This window comes from Strix aluco, chromosome 1 (genome assembly GCF_031877795.1).
Source record: "Strix aluco isolate bStrAlu1 chromosome 1, bStrAlu1.hap1, whole genome shotgun sequence".
Classification (NCBI taxonomy): domain Eukaryota; kingdom Metazoa; phylum Chordata; class Aves; order Strigiformes; family Strigidae; genus Strix; species Strix aluco.
The window spans coordinates 130,144,909-130,169,017 of NC_133931.1; the positions used below are offsets into that span (position 1 = coordinate 130,144,909).

Consider the following 24,109-nt stretch of genomic DNA (forward strand, 5'->3'; position numbering starts at 1 on the left):
ATTTTTAAGGGGTCTTCCTGCAACAGCAAGAATTTTTCATCTGAAAGCTCTGGCCTGGAGTACCATGAGTAGAGTGCTCCACATGATGCCAAGGGACCTTTTTTTCTTCTGCTAAATGCATTAGCCTAGAATATTTGGCTCAACAAACTCACAAGCAAATCTTAAGAATGAGACGGAAAGTTTTCATTAGCCAGTTACAGGGTAAGAAGCTCATGACTGTCTATGGCTCAAATTTCCAGCTGCAGGCTGGATGGACTCTTCTAGATACCATTCTCTTGTAAAGGTCTAAAAGGCAGTGAGTTAATGAGAAGTGAAGCACCAAGGTCTGTTGGGTCTTGGTGGCACAACATGTATCACTCCAAGTATCTCACCAACACATGGTGAGCAGTGAGTAATGTAGAAAAGGTCTTACACCAGCCATCCCAGGAGAAGGTCATGCCAGGTCCTTTATGGCACACACTGGCAATTATGCTTAATTGTATTTCCAGTTGAATTTGGAAGGCACTCTGCTTCAGCACTATCCAAATAAATGACTCCCTTTGCACTTTTATGTGGATGAAGCTGCCTGAAGCAGCCAGACAGAGTGGACTGAAGCTGGATGCACACATTTGATACTGTTTTCTTGCCCTGTATAAGGGTGATTTCCTGACCCAGTGAAACAATAACAAATGAGAAATGACACCCCCAAAGGCAGTTCCCAGAGAAGGGGTCACCACAAGGCATCAGCCTTGAAATACATGTCAGATTCCATTCAATCATCACAAACATTTTGTAGAAGTGTTTTATATTTGCTCAGATTTTTATTTTTCTTATAAAGCTATTTTATAAATAAAAGAATCTAGATCTTTTTGCATAGGGATTAGTTATAACAATGAATAATGAGCAACTTCATCTTTTGTTCTACATTTACCTTGATCTTTTGAATTGTAATTCAGAGCACAGCCTGCTCTGGCTGCTCTGCATTGCCCTTTGGAGAAATGTATCTCTCTCCATAGTTTAACATAGCTGGATGTTTAAAGTTAGACTGTGAGACTACTGCTTCTGGAATCAGTGGAATTACACCGATTTATGCAAACAAGGGGTGGCCAGATAGTCCTAATTAGATCATTTTGCTATTATTGATTTCTACCTTAGTTAGGAGGTGCTAATGATTACTTTTTTTGTGGAAGTATTTATCTAGTTTCATTAGAAAGGCTGCAGACTTCATAGTCAAGAGTTGTGTCCATTTTTATTAACCTTTTCCTTCTCAAGATATCATCATCCTATTACCACAGCCAACACCCTATTTATTTTTTTGGGCAGTGCTGCAAATACCAATGAGTATCTTATCAGATAACTTCACTGAATTACCCACCACGATGCTAGTGCCATTCTCAGCAATATTAAAGCTAGTTCATAAGCTTCCACTGCAGGCTAGCAGGCTAGTTGCATTAAATTGCACTGCCTAAATTGAATGTCACCTGAACAAAAAAATGTTTATGACCATTTTCCTCTTGCATAATTGGATATGGAATGACACTATTTTGGGAAGGCTTATGCTTCAAGACATGAAAGTGGAAAAAGCTTTATCTGGAAGGAAACATTTAAAATGACTCTTCATATAGGGCTGCCATTTCAAAACCAGAGCCCGATCAGACTTTGTATATTCAAATATTCTGAACTATGAAAACTTTGTGATAGTACAGTTGCTTGCTCCAAGAGGGCTCAGCTATTTGGGTTGACAAAGTCCAGAAACGTCTACTCAATTTAGGGTTCTTCAGGAAGGTTGTCTTCATTTAAGAGCTGACGATGTTCCACATACTTTTAATTCCAAAAGCACAAAAGGTCCCTCTCTTCTCAGAAAAGGTGACATTCTCATAAGAAAAAAGAGTGCATGATGGCATTCACATTAAAAAAAAAAAAAAAAAAAGAAAGAAGAGTTCTTACACACCTGGAAACTCTTATCTGGCAGTATAATCCATATAAACTAGAAAATCATGCTAATTTGCTAGGTAACTAATGTGGTCATGGCTCCTTGGGCAATATGCATGTGACTACATACAGTTTGCATGCACAGTGTATGGGTCTGTAACCTCTCTCACAGAATATTGAGATTTGCTTATTGACACCCATATGTTTCTCTGAAATGCTTCAGAGATCAGTGTTGTTGAACAAAATCAGCCTTGACAGCTGAGCCATTATCTACTCCTGTGTAGGTAAAATTGAATCTTCCCCTTTAAAACAACATCTGCCAAAATACATCTGACACTGGATTCACTTCCAGAGAAATTCTAGTTCCCCTTTCTGCATGCTGTGTTTTTTCACTTTGGAAGACATAGATACTGATTTTTCCTCTTCTTTATTCCAGAAAAAAATACTTTTATAGGTACTGTCACAGATTAAAAATTTTGCATATAAAGTGACAAAAATAGACAATTTTTGTTCACAAAGGAGATATGTTTGGATAGAAATCTATTTCTCTCCCAAAGCTTTGCTTAACGAAACTTAAGCATTCATTTCAGTAAATCCCAAGATGCAGCAAATAATGGATGTTGACTCCTGCTGATTTTTTTAAGTCTCTAGGCCCATCCAAATTAATGCACTCAAATTTAGGAACTAAGAACTCAATCTTAAACTATGATCTAGTGGTATAAATACAACAATTCAGGTGTATAAGTGCCAGAAGAATTCAAACATCTGAAAGAATTGACCATCTTGCTATAAATCATAACATACATACCCCAGCCCAAGAGGTAATACCAGTGCAAACGCTGCTCTTCAGCAAACACTGCCACCACAATCAACGTGTGAAGATAAATGCCTTCGCAGAGCATCCAGAAGTAGTTGCAGCCCAACATGTACTGATGAAAGAATTGCAGCACTTTGCAGCTTACCTGTTAGATAAATGAGATAATGTCACACACTTGACCAGCATTTCGTATTTAAGCAGCCAAAGACAAATGTTACTGCTAGACTATAAGAAAGCGAAGTGGAACAAAAATCCCCAGATTTTGCTGGGTTTGTTCAGCACCTATCAGTGACAGGGATTTTAAACTTTTATAAATTAGATGAATGGAACAAACAGTCTTCACAAAATAGAAAAAATGTATGATGACAGTACTCCAGAAAGTACCACATAACAAAAAATCCCATTCAAAAGTTGGTAATCTGACGTTTTTTAGAACTGAAACAAGCAACTTGTTATAGATGTACAAGAAAGGCTGTGAAGAGGACAGTAACTTAGAGTTTGGGTGACTTCTTTTACTTTCAATCAAACTCAAATAAGGTTTGTTCAGCTCTTCCATCTAAGCCAGAGTCACTTACTCTTTAAATAGCACCCAGCTCTGAACTCCCTTCTTCAGGAAGGGCAAGTGCTTTGTCAGTGGAAATTTTTTTGGTAGGGTACCAGGGATACCAGCTTCGCCTCTTTGCGAGAAGACAGCTTTACTTTGGTTTGTCCAAATAACAAAGTGACATATGGAGCTAAACAGAGCCAGTGAAGTTAGGAAGTGTCTCCGGCCTGCGGTTCAGATGAGGTTGCAGGAATAGACCTTGACAAGAGACTGGCTTCAAGACGCTGAGAAGCAGTGGGCAGATGGTGGAGGGATGTGTGTCATGTCCACTACCAGAGAGAGCCAGGTGGTGCAGGACAATGCTGTTCCTCTTCTGAGAGGATCTCATGTCCATCCACCTCCTCAGAGAGGGCAATGAGTTCCTCCACATGGGCTTCTATGCCACCAGCACACAGGAGGGCCAGGAGGAGTGTGAGGGTGTTGCTGTGCTGGCAGAGCCCCACTGCTCCTGGGGGAACACCACAGGCTACTCAGAAATCTGAGGTCACAGCAGTGATGGCAAAGTGACAGTCATCATCTGTGGCCACAGGAAAATACTCCTTCCCCTTAACTTCTGCAGATGTTTTCCAAGCTGACTACCCGGTCTGAGAGAGATGTCTTTAGGATTTACTTGTCTCTTTGAAGAGACATTTTGGCAGTTCAGCAGGTGGAGGACTGCATGTTTTGCGTCCGTCTGGGCTGCCCCTCTGGACCAGAGAAGCTTGTTAGCCATCCAGGGCACCACCTTCTGTTGCTGAAAAATGTTCCCAAAGCAATTGTCCAAACATGTGCATTTAGTTCTGTTTCAATATTTGCAGTGCAGCTTGGTGCTTATGAAAATATAGGATATTTTAGGTTAGGATATAAGATTCTGACAGGATTACCTTGAAGGACTGATTTTTATTTTTGGTGATTCATTTTTCCTGCTAGCTGCACAAGGTAGAGCAGACAGTCACATCTTGTTTCCACACCAAGTCCGAACAGCTCTTACAAGATATGGCCAAAAAGGATTGTATAGTTTGAAAAGATTAAAAAAAAAAAAAAAAAAGAAAAAAAAAAGTAGTATTTGCTCCTTTTTTTGTTGGCAAATGTGTTCCTTAAGGTTCTTAAATCATCCCCGGAATGTTTTTCACAGGTCTGGGTCAATATGTTTCTTGCCTTGTTCCCTCACACGTGCTCAACGCAACCTCCCAGCTGGTGGCTGGCCTTTCTTCCTTCTCCCCTTATCGATCATCTGTCCCTGCAAGGGCTGCCTTGACTGACAGGTGCTTCCCAAAGTCTGCACACACATTCAGGTGGCACTCTCCCTGACATCAGCCAGCTACGCAGCCTCTAAAAAGCCAGCAAACTTTCTGAGCCATCACAGCAGTTTTCCAGACAAGTTTGATAAAGTCCTCTGCATCCCAGATTTAAGCTGGGCCAGCTCCATGATCCCCTGTGGGGATCTCCTCGGAAGAGCTGCAGGTCAGAGGACTGACCCAAGACCTCAAGACATCGTTTCCCTGATGCTGTGGTGGGAGTGACTTGGGGTGTCAGCACGTTGCTCACAGGCTGGTCCAGCTCCCATCTGTGCCAAAGTCACCCCAGCTTTCCATCCAGTCACTGGGCTCTGGAACCAGTCTTGAACTGCAGCCCACAGCTGGATGGGAGCAGAGCATGGCTGGTGAGTTCTGCAACAAAATCCATGGTACATTCTCAGACCTGTCATTTTAACTTAATGCTTTCACCGTTTCATGTGGCCGAACTGAAAGGGAGACGACTATTCAGTAACCTTGCTTCTCTTTGCCAGCTGTTTGCACTGTTCACCACCCCTCTCAGCAGAGACTGACCAAACATACTTTCCATTTGAACTAAGTCAGTCTTTGCTGAACTTTTATCTGTAGCTCAAACAAATGCACACACAGAAAGCACACTGCCTGAGAACTACATACCTAAACTTTATTTACTTAATTTACTTAATTTCCTCAACATTTCTTTCATTCACATGTGAACTATCACTTGTGGCTTTAAAAATCAAATCATATACCTATCTTTTAGAGTAATGACCATGCAGACAGATCATGCCTCTTTTGAGGAATTCAATCACTTCCTATGCAGCAAGTTAAAGAAGTAATACCACTGACAAAGCATGAAGGATGGGTGTGATTAGTACTTAGATTCCTATCATTGATTTGAGAATGAATCCGAAAAAGTTAGAATAAAGAGCTCAAGCACAACAATGCATTGAGATGAATTATGTTAAATTCATATTAATCAAACTACAGAAAAAATCAGTCTTTGTTTTGGATGAGCTAACAAATGCAGCACATTTCATCTGCGGCTAAGTGATGCCGATATAGGCAATAAAAAGAGTGTTTTTCTTAGGTCAGAGCAGGTAAAAGAGAAGAACCTGTTACTGATGAGAACTGGATTCATGCATGGTACAAATAAAACATAACAAATGTAACTAACATCTCAGTGTACATTAATCTTAGCTGGGAAAATTGCAGAACTAGTAAGTTTTATGAAGTGTTTATTCTTACAGAAACAAGTAAAATGAAACTGCAAGATGATACAGAAGCAAATCTTCCACCACTTCCATGCTTGATAACTGACTGATTGTTAACTTTGAGATAAAAAACTTGTTTAGGGGTTTTGTCTTCTGCTAGGTCAAATATGTTTTGTTGCAAGTTCTTCAAGGCAGAGGCTCTGTCTTTGTTGTGCCTTGTACAGTATGAAGCACAGTCTCAAAGGACTATGATAGCACCTTCACACTATGAAGAAGAGTAAAATGTCATGAGCTCTCAGTCTATGGGTGTGCAGGTGACTGAAGCTAGTGGATTTTAATTCATGAGCAGGGCAGGCTGAGAGGAAATAGCTGGGCCTTTCTAGTGCAGCCCAGTAACTGTTGCTCAGGCTGGTGTGCCTGTCTCCTGAACAAAGGAATAAACAAATGCTCCTCTTTTCAAGAGCCTGGAGACAGCACTGCACTGCACCGGTTGGTGGCTACGTAGCAAGGGAAGTGTCCTACAGTTACCAGGAAAGTCCCCAAAGCCAGGTAACCACCTAAGAAAGCAGTTCCTTCGTGGCTCTGGGAGGACGGCCAAGAATGAACTCTATTTTGGCAGAATGCAGCCTGGCAAGAAACTTGATTTGCAAGCAAGGAGACTGCCTCCTGCTACTTGTTCTCACTGCCCTGATGAACACAAAAGCTGAGGAAAGTTCTTTACAGGTTTGCAGGAGAGCAGCCGAGAAAAAGATCTTTATTGTTAATTTTCCTTCCTCATGGAAGCAACCTGCAATGGCCTTAAATTCTGGCTAACTACTCAGGGGCAAAAAGGGTCAATAGGAATACAGTCAGTCATATTCTCTTCTCTCACAAATCTTGCTAAGAGTCATGTAACTCTCGTGAAGGCCTCGGCTGCAATATGTAACAAAAGCACTTCAAAAGGATGTTGGAATCATTTCACAGAGAAGAAATAATTTGTTGTTCCTCTACAAGAAGGAGCTAGCACTAGTGTTCATGATGTTTTGCAGGATATATTGGCATATTATAAATACTGTTAATATTCTGGTCCTGTGAAAGGAGTTCCAAAAATCCATCTGCCTACGCAGGACCCTGCAATTGCGCAGTGATGTAGTCAGCATGCCACTCTCCTCGGCTAATCCGGAAGCCTCTCATCACATGTACTTGTCATTTCCCTGTTAAGGCTCTCCTTGGTTATCAGTTAATACCTTACAACAGAAAGCTGCAGTATTAAGTACTATCACCACCTATTAGGGCAAATCAAGCCAAAACATACAGCCTACATAAGTCCCAGAATACTATCTTCAACAATATTAACAAAATGTAATGTGAAAGAAGTTGCTAACTGTTTTTGAGCAGGTCTTCCTAGTAATTAAGTCAGAGTAAAAGGACTGACTCAGTTTTGGTATAGAAAAGTTGTACAGATTCCTGTGTGTCCTCATTCCTGTGATGCTTTCCTGGGTGAAGGGACTCAGGTTGGCAAGTTAGGAGGTGTGTTTTACACCAGTCTTTGCCAACTCCAGATAGCCTGCCCTGTGGAAAGTGAGGGTGGGATAGCCTCTTGGTGTGCATAATGAAACTTCTCTTTTCAAATTCTTGGTATCCATTGAAATGCTCTCAACTGACATTTCAAATAAATTGTTAATAGGCCAACCAAGGTTATTGATTAAACCAAGACAGTTGTATGGGCCATCATTACAGCTGTGCACTTCTTTGTTTAAAGGGAAATAAACATATTTGGCCTTATTAGTCTGATTTGTCTTCACCTCTGTGAACCTCCCCAGTGCACAGCAGTGAAGGACCCTCCTCGGGGAGAGTTTTTACTGCTTGCTATGGAGGCCAGACATGATTTATTCAAATTCAGTTTGAAGGCAATACAATATATTCTCAGCCATTTTTAACTTAGCATTTTAAATGAGTGGCTTGAAGCTTGATTACCGATCTGACTTACATATTTCTTGGGGTTTTTTAATGGCTATTAGAACAGTATTCTACGAAAATATTCTTAAATTCCAAGTATCTATAAGTTACACAAATAAGCAATAAAAGGACTTTCCAAAGCAAGACAGTGCTAAATATTGTAGCTCTAAATCACTGGCTATCAGAATGTCATACCATTATACAATGTATCTACTATGAGTCATCCATTAAATTGTGTTCCAGTCAGAAACCTGGCACACAGGGTCTCAGGCTAAGATTAATGTTTTAATAAACTTTTAAACCATTTACAGAACGAAATGTACACAGTTGCTCAGAGGGATCCTAGGTTTTGTGTTACAAAAAAGCAAAATGCGAAATTAAACAACAGGGGATATTTTTAACAGCATCTGTGCCCATGTCTATGCTATAGTGAAGCAGCCAGCCCAGAATTAGGCATTCTGGACAGGAATTAATATGGCTACATCCACACATCCTTGAATCCTGGCTGCCATAGTGGTGGCTCCCCCAGGGCTGCAGCTTGGAACTCTGCAGAGCACCGTGCCGGGCTGAGCTCCCATGGGTTCCCATGGCACATCCAGCGCTGCCAGCCTGCAGCAGCCACCCGCTCCTTGCCTACAGGCTGCACTGTGCCAAGCGTCACACAGAGTGCAAGACAGAGCAGAATGCAGCCTCGTCACCCCCATTGAGCTTGGTTTCTGAGCTGGGGTTGCCAGAGGGAGGCAGCTTTTCAGGAAGGCAACCCTAAGGAGGAGAAAACAAGGGCAGTCAGGGTAGTCTAAAAAAAATAGTACGGGAACTACGTGACCTTCTGTTCATTTGGACTGGAAATGGAGTCAGAGTGCTCACAAGCTCTGCTGCCATCTTCTCCCAGCTGCAGAAGGTAATCCCCAATGAAATGGGGTAAGTTTCAGTTATTCCAGGCACCTCTCCTCCACCACTTTGATGCCCTTTCATTTATTTTTTTTTTTTCAGGCTACTTCTGTTTGCTCTTAAATACCTTCAAGAGGAGCAGGGTGACTGGGTCATGACTGAAAACGGGCAGTCTGCAGGTCTGCACAGCAGTCACTGAAGGGCAGTGAAATAGCACAGATGGAATTCATCTCACCTAACCTGGATGTCTGACTTCATGGTATAGATGTGTAGACTGAAGCAGTCACTGGAGAGGAATGAGCACTCTGCATTTAATTCACTTGACGTGTTTTAGTCAGGTGTGAGTAAGGAGAATGGTCTCCTGGACTCAGACACAGCTGCCTGCACTGGTAGCACTGCCATTTACTCAGACAAATAAATACCAGTGAGGAAAGTAGCTGTGGCAGAATGGTATCAGGGAGAATATTGTGATTCAGAAACATTATGATACTTTCCTTCTGAGGGTAATTCCTTTTGGAAATGTCCATCTGTTAAGAGATTTTGAAAAATCTACTTTCTGATCAATTCACACTCAAATTTCTCACATTTTAGGTAGATCCTTTTAAAGACACATGCTAAAGAAAACTTGGAGAGGAACCTTTAGTTTAATTTGAATTATCTCGAATTAGTAGCTGCTTTTACAACAGCAAAGTTTCTAAACATAATTGCTTTATATTCCCAGAGACAAATCTAAACCTAAGTTGCTTAAATGTGCTGTTCATGTGGAAGGCCTTTTGTGGAAAGTGCGGGAACAGTTCATTAGGGGATGCTATGTCTGTACAGAGTAGCACAGAATCTATCAAAAAGGCAACTGTTAGCATTTGCCTTTGTTGATCTGACATTTAAGAAGAAGTTGCTACTTGACATTTTTCCATGCCTGCATTTTTAGGGGCTAATGACATATCATCTATTCACCTTTCAGTCTTTCAGATGCATAGGAGACAGTGAAATTGATAGAAATTTATGGTCACCCAGGTGCCACCCTACATTTTTAGGTCATCTTCACTTTGTAGTTACAAACCTCTCCCATGTCTTGAGGAAAACCAAAGGGAAAAATAATAAAAAGCCTCAGTAAAACATGGAGAATTGAATTAGTGTCAGAAATCAGTCAAGAACAACTCCACACCAGGAAAGACTAACAGCCTTTCAGGGACCGTTACAGATCAGTTCTGAGGGTAAAATAGGTACACCTTTCTTGAGCAGCAGTTCTGAAGGCATAGCATGAATTTCAGCAAATCCGGAGGCGATTCACTCATTTTGCATGTTGTACATGTGCTTTGCTATGACAAGCTCATATAAAAACACAGTGGCTGCAAACGACCACTGTGGCCAGACAGGAGAATTGCAGTCGATGACAGCAAGACCAGGGATGCTGAGGTTTTGCTGATTTCGAAAACAACTGCCCTGGGAGTGCTCATTTCTCGCTGCCACAATGGCAGAACTTTAGGGTTCAGAGAAGGTGCAGGTGCACAATGATTAGGCAGAATGACAGGTTAAATCAGACTTTTCACAGAGACATTTAAATCTGCAGTTTGGCCTGTGTGCTGGATATTCGGCTTCCATTCTTGCTGTGGCTGAGAGTGCAGGTCTTCCTCACCTGAGCAGAAAAGATGCAGTCTGAAAACCTGGGAACAAGCCCCAGGACCTGATGCCTTCAGCTTCGGGTGGGACAACAATGCATTTTGCAGTACAAAGTCCTTTCTGGAATCACATTTCTGGAGAAAATGGCACTCTGCCTCCTAAATAAGAGCCTGCCATGTAGGGATCATGCTGATGAAATACTAGCCACAGGATCTGATAGAGTCTGGGTTATTTTGACATGAAATACCTTAGGTCTGGTCTATGTAGAAGCTATCATCCCTCCCTTTGTGATGTTGTAACAGTTTTGAGAAACCTGAGCCTACTAATAGATACAGCTTTAAAAGAAGACTAAGCAACTGAAATGTGGGCAGAATAATTCCTGAGGAAAGTAAGATGAAGACATCTGTCCCAAAATAAATACTTATTCTTAGACTCATAAACGTCTTTTTTCTCCTCCTAATGGCAGCTGTTAATTTGACGGTGCCTTCCCATTGAGAAAACAAGCATAATAATGTTGTTGAGAAAGCTCAGATCTTTCTCAGAGTTGGTGACTGACTGACTTCTTTGCAGCCCAGATTCAGTTGTTCACATAAACCACAAATACTCCTCACAGAAGTGTCATTTATGAATGCTGTGAATGTCCTTTAATCATCCATACTTCATATTCTGGGCATGGCATGCCACATCAGATCAGTGAATCTGACACCACCAGGATTACATGGTGCTTTGTCTCCTCCATCACTCTGAGAGTTTTGAGAATATAAACAAGAATATAAAGACCTTGGGAAAAATGATGGGAATTACTGCTCTGTTTCATGCCATTTAGACCCTGGCAGATCTGTCTTAAAATGAATGCAGATATTATTTGAGCCTGAAAATTTGTGAGAATTCTTTGAATATGGCTGGTTCTGAATTCACAATGTCCCTTAGTCTACATTAATCTTATGGAACCTTGTGGGAGGGGGAAGACTTGATATTTCCTAGGATGGAAGAAGAGATTCCAATTTACATCTGAATTACTGCAGTGTTATGCCAGTGCAACCCAGTGATTTCAGTGAGGGTAACACTGGTGCAGCACAGCCCTGGCACTGCCCATGAGCTTACTGCCGGCAGAAACTTAATTTGCAAATGATTCACCAGCATAAAACAAACTCATCCTCTTGAAGGTGAATGCCATGTTCCTAAACCGAAGTCACAGGCATTCTCTGCCTCATGGAAGTGAGGAAAGTCACACTGCCCTTTGCTCACAGGCACAGGTCACTGCCGGTGTTCCCGTGCCGGCTGTGCCTCAGTAACAGAGATGGAGAGCAGGAGATCCCGTCCCTGTGTGTCCTGCACAGTACTGTTCCATTTGCCTAGTCTTTGAGGCTTAGCAGGGCTGGACAGGAATGGTGAAGGGGAGTCTAGACAGCAAATGCTGTTAGGATGCAAAAAATTATACCCCAAGAAGTGCAATTTTGCTGATATTAAAGAAATGCAATGGCAGCAGGAGCGACTGTCCTCTCCATGCACCAGTTCTGTTTTGTGGATAAGAACATAGGCAGATGGAGCAGCAATTTCCTTTCCGTGTCACCTCCTGAGGTAACTCCCATGTCGACACATGCACATCAGGGACTGTGCTTGCTTGCACCTCTCAGGCTCAGTCATTGCAGCTATGAACCTCAGAAACGTGATATGGTGCTTTGTAGTCCAATTCAAAAATGCTCCTGGGACAGCTTCTCTCTAAACCTGAGCATTAAAGCCAAGCCTTCCTGTTCTCCCTCTCTTTCTATCAATTTCCCAATTACCGGTGTCATCCTTTTTGTATTTTAAAAAAGAAAAAGTTAAATGAATCTTAGAAGGATGTTAGTGACTACACTGGTTCATGTTTTAAAAGGTAGTCTGTGACTCTCCCGTCCTGGCATAGCAATTGCTATGTCAGGAAAGAACTTGTGCCACTCAAACACCTGCTCTTTTTCTCTGCTTTAGTGGTGAAAGCTAATGGCAAGACAGGTAGCTGTCAGAGGGGAAATGGGAGGGATAGGAGATGTGAGCTTGTCTTCATGTACCTGCCCAGCTAAAGGAAAACTAATGGGATTTGTAGATTTATTTGTAATGTCAAAAATTATTCTGGAGGACCTGCAAAGTCTAATGATGAATTCAATGGTTTGGTTCACTTGCTCACCACAGGCACTTTTGCTCCCTGTTTTACTCTGGAGATGAGCAAAAAAATACCATAATTTCATCACTGAACACGGTGTGGGCAAGACACAAAACTGGTGGAAAACCTTTGACTTCAACAATGCTTGGCATGGGTGTAAATGGAGACTGACTTTGGCCCTCTTTGACTTACACAAAAGCAAGTAATGCATTTGATCCTCTCCAGGCCAACCTTGTGGAGCCAGTTTGTCCTAGTGAAGTCAATGCACAAATATAATCTCCAAATGCACAAAATTTGCACAATTTGTAAATTCACAGTTATACACTGGGCTTGGCCTCACCAAGCCTCATTCCTGTACCTGAGGCAGCCCCAGAAGGACAATGTTTTAAATGGCCAGTTGGACCCTTCATTAGACAAAGGGCTCCTAGGCAAGGTAGTGACAGCTTTCACAAAAACACTGACCCAGCATAGAAGATACACTAGAAGACTCAGGAGACATGACCGCTAAGCATCGGCCAGTAATTCTCTGTTAGAAGTTTGGTCTTTGATTACTTTTGCATCTAGACAATGCTCTAGAATAGCTTTGAGTCATCTCTTTGCTGGCTGCAGAGTCCTCTGTAAGTAATCTAGTGGAAGCAGGATGGAGGAACAGATGTACTAAGATGAAAGACTTAGTTACATTAATGGAAATAGTTACATTAAAACAGAATCAAATTAATTTAACAGGAATGAAGCCTCCTGAAGCTCTACCCCAGCATAATACATGAAATAACTCAGAGGATCAAAGTGCCCTTCTCCTTTGTGGAGCTGAACCTTTGCTGCTTCCAGGGATGGCTGCACCATGGGGACTGCTGGGACTACTGAGGCAAACACAAGTGACATGGGGCAGCAGTTTTGCCAGTTATCTTCACTGGTATCAGCTAGAGCCTCTCCTTTGAGAAAAATATGTTTTAAAAATCCCCAGGCTCTGTCAGGCTACATCAGAAGGAACTGAAAGCAACGAGAGATGAGAAGGTAACTTTTAAATGGTAAAAAGTCCTGAAATTAACACCGTTCCTGAAATGTTTGAGTCTCCTTTCTTTTCTTGGCTCTCATTCCCTCTTTATTCCTTTGAGTATATGGGAAGTCACAAATAACATAACTCCATAAATCACAGTAACCACCCTTTATACACTCATCTGCCCACACAGCTGCACATTTCATTTCTACTGTTTTACTGTGATAGGGAGGAATAATACACTTGGGCAGTCATGGTTTTCACTTGAATTTGTCAATGGTGATATTATATGTAGTGTTCTAGTGTCCATGAGGATGCTAGATTTTTTAATATTACTACTACCATGGTCTTGCTTTAAAGACTGTAATGCTAGTGGACACCAACTTTTGTAACTCTCCACGCTTTTTCTTGGCCTCACTAATAATGCTGAGAGGGAAGCAGCTTAGTGGTTTCTCCTGAAGGGTCACTTCTTGCCAGGAGATGGGTTTTGGTCAGTACAGATAAACCAAGTGCCCCTTGCCATCCCACCTCATGCCCACAGCAATAGCAACTTTAGCGAAATGCTTGGGAAGGGACTAGGTGCTCCCATCAGAGACAGAGTACATGCTGCACCACCAGATAGAGTGGTAAACTAGCTCAGGATCTTTAAAGTATATCTACATCTACACAAGGAGGCAAGAACAGGCTCCAACCTATCACCCATTGTCCAAGAGCTGAGCAAGTTACAGATACTGCCAGTGGAAATGACTGTTCCAGGCTAAGCCCAGCCCATGCCTAACCTGACCATGCTGAGAAAATGAAATCATGGTGCTTATAATAAAACACGGATTGCTTTGGGTTATCCCTTACCAGCTCTGCTGCTGTACCCATGTAAGAGGGGGTACAGATTAACACATTAAGGCATAAATAAGCTGTATGGCAGAGAGCTGGGACTGGACAGAGAGATTAGAGCATGCCTGAATGGGTGCTGGGTCCTTACTCTCTGATATACCATGGCAACCTCCATGACTGTATTCAGCACTAAGGGTCCTTTTTGTATTCCATCTGGAGACCTGAAAGCTGACTGCATACATGAACCTATGCATTGTTCTGGGGCTCCATGGCCTCCAACGGTAACCACTTACGTCATTTCTATACTGTCTGCTGACGTAGCAATGGAGGTTGGGATTTTCTTGGGGTGATGCTCAGCATGCAAGTACCCGTCCTGTGGCTACGTTGCTCTACCGAAACCTCTGAGAGCTTTGTCATTGACTTTACTGGGGTCACTCCAAACAAAGATCCAGCCCAAAGGCACTAGATAGAGTTTTTTAATGAAATCTTAGAGCATAAGAGTCCTCGCTACAGCCTTAACTTTTAGTTTAAAGCACTTCAGATAATTTACTTCTGCTGTCAGGAAATACAATTCTTAACCCTGAGGTAATGATCTTACTTCAATATAGGTGCCTGATATCATCTGCCAGCTTTTTATCTTCAAATATCAAATGTATTTTCATTGCATCTCTTGCACAGGCTACGTACATATGATGCTATGCAGTAACGAAAAACAAAATGTGTGATTTTTTAATTATCCTTCTGCTCTTCTATTTTTTAATCTCCAGATGGTCCCTGGGACTGGTGATGTTTTCTTTAGTCTATATATTTCCTGCTTTAATTACCTTACTTAACCAGTAAGCTTTAATTAGCTTATTTAACCAGAACACATTTGAGACACACACGTGATCAGATAATATCAGGTGCTAACGTTTAATTGCTTTCACAAAATTAGAAGCGGATAAATGGTTGAACCATAATTGAATGATCTCATTAGAAGACAAGCTGATCAGTGTTGTGACATAACTTGAGAGATTCCCAGGCTTGCATTAATTTCACATCAGCCGGGGCTGCTTTAATGACAGTGAGCACAATGCGATTGCTCTGTTAGACAGCAAGATCAGAGCTAGGTGACTGAGATCTGCCGTACATATTTATCAGCTGAGGGGCTGGCACAATTTGTATCACTATCTAAGAGCAGTGAAGCAAGCTATTGCTTTGATGTACCACCTCCCAAGAAAAAAAATGCAGCAAACAGATATTTTGGGGGGGTATTTTGAAAAAAGCCATATCTCTCTCCATCCCTGCCCTTCTCCAGCACATGTGCTTGTGAGAAAGGACAGGTGGCCTCCAAGGGCATCTGTCCCTTCAGGGGTTTTGTTGGGAAATGTCAGGTAGGTAGTGCTGAGAGAGGGGGGGATCTGACATGAGAGCAGTGGGGATCTGACACGTGTTTGTATGGACGGGCTGGCTGGAGCAAGTCTGAGGTTTCTCCTTGTACCAGATTCAAAGATTTTTATTGCTTGGTGAAAGATCTGAGCAAGGTTGAGTGAAATTCTCAGAATCTGCACCTTCCATGCATGCCAGATGGCTATCATTAACTGGTGAATAGGAATGTCTGGTTTTGGCATGGCCATAGTAATTTTACTTGGGTGTTAAGATGGAGAGGAGTCATGCAGTACTTACAGGATCCCTTTTTACAAGGCCTGGGTTAGGCACAACAGCAATGAGGTGGGCAATTGTAAACACGGAGTTCAGCACATAAGAAAAAAACAAATTCTTATGCAGTGTTATCCTTTGACAGCTGAGGCTCCTGAAAAATATGTAACACACGTTGTAAATTAGTATTTTTCTTCTGATGTCACTTTAACAAGCTCTTTCTGGCAACAGTCTCTCAAGAATGCCTTTTGGCAAGGCGTAATTGGAAAATACATGCCTTGCATTGCAGCCATAACCTCTGACAAATTTTTGGTTTTGTTTTTACACCTGTTTAGCACCACATGCTTTTTAGACCATGGTGTAAAGAGCCATCCGGCAACATTCTCAACCCTTGATGCTTTTCTTTATTTCATGGTAATTGAGATATTAAACAGTGAAGCAGAACCCTGAGAATTATTAGATGCGCATGATACAAGTAATGAACATCAGAAATACTGCTTTATAAGTAACTCTTCCCTGAACAGTCAATTTCTCAAATATTCAATGAAAAGTATTTGCTACTTTAGGAATTAATGGTGAGACAGGATGGGAACTTTGGGCAGGAATCTCCTTAAATTACAGGGGGATTTGGGCTGGTATCCTGCATGTTTCTAAGTCCAGCTGAGATGCCAAACCAGAAGAGGTTGTTTTCCTGCTCAGAAGAAGTAACAATCTTTTATGAATAACTGATTGTGGGGAGGGTAGGATTTCCGCTATTGTGGGTAGCAGATTTCACAAAAAAGGTTTGCAGAACTCTTGTGAAACCAAATCATGACTGCAATTTCAGACTTGAACCGTCTCCCCTTTCTAATTCATGCCCAAATCCTCTTGCCACCTCCTTGGCTACCCCTGGTGCAGAGAACAACACCCCCCAGTGCTCCATGCACCAGAGCACAGCCTGGGGCTGGCAGGAGGTGATTGCAGAAAAGCAATCATGGAGTAGTTAGATAATGCTGTGATGTCTGTATTCAGTGATCTCTGAGAGCAAGTAGGCAAAACCTGTAGGTAAAAAACAGCCAAGAAGAGCAAGTATTGCTGTCTCACTGAGGTAAGCTTCCCCCTTGGTACTAGGAGTCTTCTATAGTCTGGAAGGGAGCAGAGTCTGTGACTTTCCGATGCTCTACATGTGGAGGTCAACACAGAATGCACTTTCTTTAAAAACAGAGAGCTAATCTAACCAACTGAACCGTTTTCTGCTTATTTTGCTTTATTTAGTTATTTATTTTCCCTTTTTAGCTCCTTGGTCACCTGCCACTTTAGTTCTCCTTACATCTATTTTCTGAGTCATTGGATGGAATTATTCCTTTAGCTTGAGGTCATCTTTCTGGTTATGGCCATCATCATCTTGCAGTGTTCATCACTTTTGTTGACCTCCTTATTTACCACGACACCTTCTTTGGTTCAGGATGTCCATGAGATGCGGGTCCTGGGGGCTAGGAATGTAAGTATCTCTTTGCACTTGCTCTGATTTTATATTCTTCCTTTAGCATCAGCTATTGGCAACTGTTGAGCACCAGGTATGGGGCAAGGCACACTTTCAGTTTGATCCACAGTAGGACAGGATATTGGGCAAAACAGACTGTGCTTTGGAGCTATATTTGCTACACTGTGTTCTTGTGCTTGTGTACTCAACCTGTATTTGCCCCCATCACAAACCTAGTCTAATGTTCCTTTTCTGCTCTTAAGCTCTGGTGGTATTTATCTAGTCCTGAGTCTTTCTTTCTCCCCATTCTCCATCACTGTACTTCACCTATGCTACTGATACCACTTTTCTTGGGAGTGCCCATCACCCTCTGCTTTCTCTTACAGTCCTGGGAACAGGATTGGTGTGATGCCTATTACTTAGAGCATTCTCTTCAGCTCCTGGCCACAGAAATTAAGACCCTTGTCTCTCCAGCTGCCTCTCTACATGGCTACCAGTACACAGTGTTTTGTTTTGTGATAATCTCTGCCAGGTACATGTTCCTCCACTCCCAATCCTGTCCTTCCTCACTGCTCCTCTTGAATTTTGCCAGTCTTACTCCTCTTAAATTGGACTGTTCTTCACTGCATGTTGCCTTCATCTGCTGTTCAAGTTCCCTTTCCTGTCTACCTTCCTCTTAGTTTTACTCCTGCATTGCTCTCTTCCTTTCCTCTCAGTATTCCTCACCTTTTTTCCCTGAATCCAGATTTCATGTTAAAGACCGATCTGGATCATTAAGTGTGTATTTCCATACACTCACTTTTTAATTTCATCTTCAGCGTTTGCCATCAAAATGGCATCAGCACCTGCCTGACTTGGTCCACACTGAGAGGAGAACATTTTGGCAAAACAAAACCCCTTATTTGATTCATTCTCTCTGCTGATTTTCACAATCATTTGTAATCCTCTCCTTCTCTGACCTCTTTCTGGCCCTCTTCCTGATTTCCTAATCATTCCTTCGTGGTGTTTTTGAAGGCTCTTTGTCGCCCTGACCCATCTTTTGAATGTTCCCTACTCTGCTTCATTAATCAGTATGCAAGAAGGCATCGCTAAGCCAGTTATCTGTGTCTAAAACTTGTGAATTTTTGTGTCGCTATGTCTCTACCAATTGTGTCAGAGTTTCAGAGTCCTATGTTTCTTGTGGTTCCTCTGTGTTTCACATTTATTCTATGTCTCCTACATTTCCTTTGACATAGATAGGTTCTCCTATCTACTCACAGAGACACCCTTACTTTTGAGTTCCTATCTCCTCTTCTCTAATGCATCGAGAATATTTTGACTTTCAAGAGCTTTTAGCATTATTTTCTCCATAGGTCTGTGTTGTGAATCTGTCATTTCTTCTCATTCATGAATACAGAGAATGTCATCCCCAGCCACTTATTTTCCATCTCCTACCCACTTTTGTAGTTTTCAAATTATTTTCATGCTTTCTACCATGATCTCTCTTACCTCTTGGGAAAACGCCCAATAAACTACCATAGATTATTCTTCCACCCATTGTCTTTCTTCAACTCCCTTTAAAAGCCTTGGCAACAATTAGACTGCAGGTGCATTCACAACACACCATCTATTATTCTGGCAAATACAGACTTACTGTACTCCTCATCTGTTTTTATACAAATGTCTTTGTTTTAATAATTCAATTGGAAGTGATTTGGAGCTAGGAGTCCCTTTTTTCATTTGTGTTTTATCATATAACACAATGGGGTCTCAGTTTGCAGTTAGAAAAATATTGCAATAATGTGATGATGCATGTAACTGTTAGACACTCTACTTTATGAATACTCTGTTTCCTGTTATGCATTAGTATTGCTAAGTGATGCTCATCACTACTGGTTCAGTATTCCCTTCCGAAAGTACTGCAACATCTGTGATGCCAGATCATTATGAATATGATACCCAAAACTAAAAGGAAAATAAATCTCTGCCAGGAAAGACTTATATGGGGGAAGCAGCAACCTCTGCAAGCTGTCTGTGGCTGCCTCTACAGTCAAAAGCTATTGTACAGTCCCAAAACCATCTCTTGCTATCTGATTGACTGTCTGATTGACAGCTTGCCTTCTATTGAAGGCCAAATAATCTACTGCTGTCATAGCCAGATGATAGAAAACAACTGAAGGTAACATCAGCCCTGCTCCCATACAGCTTTATTCTCACTTTCTTATGATTGTAGTTTGATTTCCTCTTTGTCCTCTCATTTTGCAGTACTTGTTTTAATTCCTTTCTCCACTTCTTCCTGTGACCTTTGTGTCATGGATTAGCCGTGGAAGGGGAAGGAGAGGTGGAGGAGGAGAGAGGACGAAGGCTGCTGAAAAGATGAGTCTTTCAGCGCAGCTTGGGGCTGGTCAGGGTCGTGTGTTGTCTGTGACTCAGAGCTAGGAGTGAGTCAAACAGGATGACCCTGCCTCGCCTGCAGCAAGGAATCGCTTTTCTGGTCCATTTTGGGTAGCCAAATTAACCACATCCTGTCTTTACTGTCCCAAAGAACTCGGAAGCCGGGGTATAGGATTCCAAATCAGATTAAATTGTGCTCTTCCCAGTTTTCTCAAAGCATTACTGTGGCTGTGACTTTGTGCTCTTTATCTTTACTTAGATGGGAAGGGAATTCATCAGCTCATTGGGCCGAGTTTGTAGCCATCTCTGTATCTGACTCCTGCATGTTATCACAGTCACTCATCAAACTGCCTCTCTGGAAATCAGCAGAATGCAACCTGTATTTTGGATCCACGTATTTTGAGCTTGTAATCTTACAGCCTCTCATAGTTTATGAAAAGTCCAATCATTTATTTTTCCTATGGTTCCTAGACTCACTCTTGGTGGTAGTGATGCTGGGGGCTTGTTCTTTTACTACTCTTCCCGTCTGACAGTTGAGGCACAGATACCTAATTGTATAGCCCTAAGATTTATGCCAGCTTCTTCTGGCCTGTCAATTTACTAAGCATACCCTTTTCCAGCCTATATGACACCCTCGTCCATGGTGTACCTTTCCAGTGACCAGCAGCAGATGAAGTAACCAGGGAGAAGCTCTGCATAATGTTACTAAGAAAAATATTATTAGAAGGCACACAACCTGAACATATCCATAGATATGTAGCACATATAGAGCAAAACTGGGACCAAAAATAGGCTAAGGTGCCTCATGTAAGATTTAGGTTAAATAATACTCTGAAGCTAGAACTGATTTAAGTACTGGCACAAGGTATCTGGGGTTTTGTGGAGCACCTTTCACTGCAGGTTTTTAAAGCAAGGCAACCATCCCTTGTGAACTAGAGGTGGGGGTTCAGCAGGGGGTTCTTTTTATCCCCAAATGTATGCAATTACTATGCATGTGTAATCTGGAATTTTGTGTGCTATGTGCTGATGGATTCTACAAATCTTCGTATGTGTATCTGTGGCCAAAAAAACACATTTGAGAAACTCAGATAATGAAGTGGATGGTATCTTGCAATCCCCCATTTAAAGATTGTCACACTGCATTGAAGTTTTTCACTTATGCTGCAGAACATTAAATCTACCAATTCCAAGACACTTAACAAATGCCCGTTAGTTTAGACACATATATAGTCTGTACTAAAAGGGCCATAGTAAATGTTTAAAACTAAATGGTCATGATAGAAAATGCACTGGGTGTACTTCATTACAATTGGCCTTAGAGGTGACAAGAAGGAACAGCTGAATGTTTACAGAAATACCCTTTAAGAGAAGATTGCAAGATAAAGGAATAGAAAAAATGACCAATTTTTCCCTTTTCAGACTTGGAAATTTCAGTGTGAAAAGCTGCTTTGGAAAATAAAGGTTTTATGGAGAATGAATCCTGGTCTTTTTGAAAAAAAAGATATATATATATATATTTATGATTTGACATGAGTAGGAAGATATTAATTTAACACCTGCTCATAATTCACATTTACTATTTTGATCACTAAGATCTGAAAAAAAATGCATTTGATGTATTTGTTAAATTTGAGAGATCTGAGGTCTTGGTTTTGGCTTTCATTTTTCTATGGGTAATACTCCTTTGTATCCTTGAAAACCCTTATCCAGGTAAAGCTGGAAAACTTTACCTGGCCTTTTAGATTACCTTACAGTCATCTCCAGATACATTCTACTGATGGTGAGCATTTCCCCGTCTCTGGTCATGAACTGATGGTCTGGCTATATGATGCACCTTTGCTGAAATCAGTAAGACACCATCCCATTTGTGTCATTATACTGGATGTATCATTCTTTTTCATCAAAGTATCTGTGAATGAACATTACAATCCTGATTTCTGAGTGTGCTATCAGTCTGGGAAGTTTGCAGTTTATCGTAATGTTACAAAAGTGAAATATCTTAAAAAGATTGCTTAAGAGCTAGAAGAATATAGCTTATGCAAATCATCATAGCTCTAGATGTACAATGGCTCAGGATCTTGTTCATTGTTTATTCTCGAATATTTTCCCCAGTGCCTTTGATGTCTTCTAGTGCTAACCATTTTCCTGAGCTGAAAAATGAAGTCTGTTCCCAGACAGCCCTTCATTACTGATTGTGACTGAAGCTGCGACTACATGTCTGACAGCAAATCTGAGCTCCCTCTGCTCCTGCAGACACATTATAATAAATACTGTGCAGACAGATTCACTGAAGGGCAAGATTTAAATGCTCTAGTTAAGTTGCCATACAGTAGTTTCAATCCTTTCAGTGAATATCAATTTAGTCTCCTTTAAGGTTCTGATACAGCACATCACTGTTTTTCCTTGTAATGATGATGACAGGCTACATACTAGTGTCAGATTCACTCTCAGTGCTGAGTCCTGTAAGCAGCTACTCAAGTCAATAGCTCAGTCCTTCAGCATCGGATGAAGGTATTCCTGTTCTTCAGAAGCTGGGGGCTCCAAGCCACTGCTCTGTGCAGTCACTGCTCCTGCCAGGGGCTGGATGTACCCTTCAAGGCAACTGGTAAATGTACGGCCTTACTGCATCCCCAGTTACACCATTTCCCTATGGGCTGTGCTTTTACACCAGTCTTGATAAATTTAACAGAATGATCTTAGCTACACATGACTGGGAGATGTCCCATTGGTGAGAGGACCCTGTGCTGAGACTTTTTTACCAGGATTATATAAAAAGACACTCAGAAGAACTGTTTCTCACTGCCATGTTCCCTTCCAAGCTTTTCTTTGGTTACCACTTGAGATCCCTCAGGGAAAGAAGAGAGAGTGTAAGAAACACTTACTTGAAATAGAAGAAAATTGCCAAGGAAATCAACAGGGATGTTATAGACAAAGCATGGCCAACGATCGCCATATAATAAAGTATGAACGCCATCTGCAATTCAACAAAAAGAAAAGGCAAGCATGAACCATTTGCTGGCACTCAGGTTTTTTTCTCATTGAGGAAGAATCTACAAAATCAACTCCCATTTTGTATTTCTTTTCTTTCAAAGGTTCTTTTTCAATATACTTTTAATACCAACAATCTATTAAATAGCATGACTCATGGTCTAGAGATGAGATAAGTGTTTCTTACATGAGTTGATCTGTTTCTGCTGCACTGAAGTGACTGGTGAGATCCCTGCTCACACTATGCGTCACTAACTTTCCTGAGCTCTAGGAGAGCACAGCAGACATAATACATTCAGATTTTCAAAAAGTCCATGACAAGTTTCCCCACAAAAAAAAATATTAAAGAAAATACGTTGCCGCAGGATTGGTAGAAAGCTTTTATGGGTTGAAAGCAGCTTAAACAACAGGGAGCAAAAGCTTAATGGTCACTTTTGGAGATGAGTCAGTGGTTAGGTGCCCTTGGGACTGGTATTAGGGCTGGCTTTTTGTTCAACATATTCATCAATGACCTAATGCAGAGAAATCTCCAAGTTTCCAGGTGATACTTAGGTCTTCCAGATAAGAGTGAGGGACTCCAGAAGGGCCTCACATAACTGAGGAGACAAGATGCCATATAAGCTTTAATGTAGAAAAAAGGGGTGATACACCCATGGACAAACAATCTAAACCCTGCCTATGCAATGCTGAACTCAGAACTGGAAACTAAACTCAGGAAGGAGATTTTGGAGTCATTCTGGCCAGTCCTTCGAATCATTGGTTTAGTGTATAAAGACAGTCAAAAAATCAACAAAATGTTGGATATCATCAGGAAAGGCACTGAGGGTAGAAATTCCTTGTGCCTCTGTTTAAAATTTACATCACACATCTTAAATGCATGTGTGTTTCTTGTGTCCACAACTTATGGACATGGCAGAGCTAGGAAAGGTGCAAAGAAGGTAACTAAAATAACTGAGGTAGAGTAGTTGTGTTGTGACAAGTGGGTACAAATGCTGGGATTCTCCCCTTCGGAGAGGGGAAGTCAGAGGGGGCTTATGATTAAGGCCTACAGAGTAATGAAAGCAGCAGATGAGATGAAAATTATCCTCAACTCCTACCACACTAGAACAGCACACCCTTAGACAAGTTCTGGTTCACACTGGTGTGAACCTTGCTACTGGGCAACTAGATGGTCTTTCAGTGCTGTGAAGCCAGTATGCACAAACAGGTAACTGGGCTTTCACTTTGGCTAGTATCAGTGAAATCTAAGATAGGCCTATCCATATTTTGTATGCCAATAGTGAAACAAAATTGCAGGACAGCACCTGGGCTGCAGACTGCTGCGATATTTAAATGTCATACTTTGGTCTCAGCCAAGCTCTTAAGCATCACCCAGCTGTCAGAAAACTGCAGGAGGCTAAATGGCATGCCAGGCTTCACCATTGCCTTCTTT

The 24,109-nt window shown here is 41.5% G+C and overlaps 1 protein-coding gene across 2 annotated transcripts in view; it reads right to left on the reverse strand.

The window, feature by feature from the left end:
* Positions 1-24,109, reverse strand: part of CALCR (calcitonin receptor) — a 170,575-nt gene that overhangs the window by 22,245 nt on the left and 124,221 nt on the right. For both annotated transcript variants that reach the window (XM_074849044.1, XM_074849053.1), the window contains exons 6-8: positions 22,572-22,663; positions 15,882-16,008; positions 2,720-2,873 (exon numbers count right to left, since the gene is read on the reverse strand). In XM_074849044.1, coding sequence (XP_074705145.1) covers positions 2,720-2,873; positions 15,882-16,008; positions 22,572-22,663 — 373 coding nt within the window. The remainder of the gene's footprint in view (positions 1-2,719; positions 2,874-15,881; positions 16,009-22,571; positions 22,664-24,109) is intronic.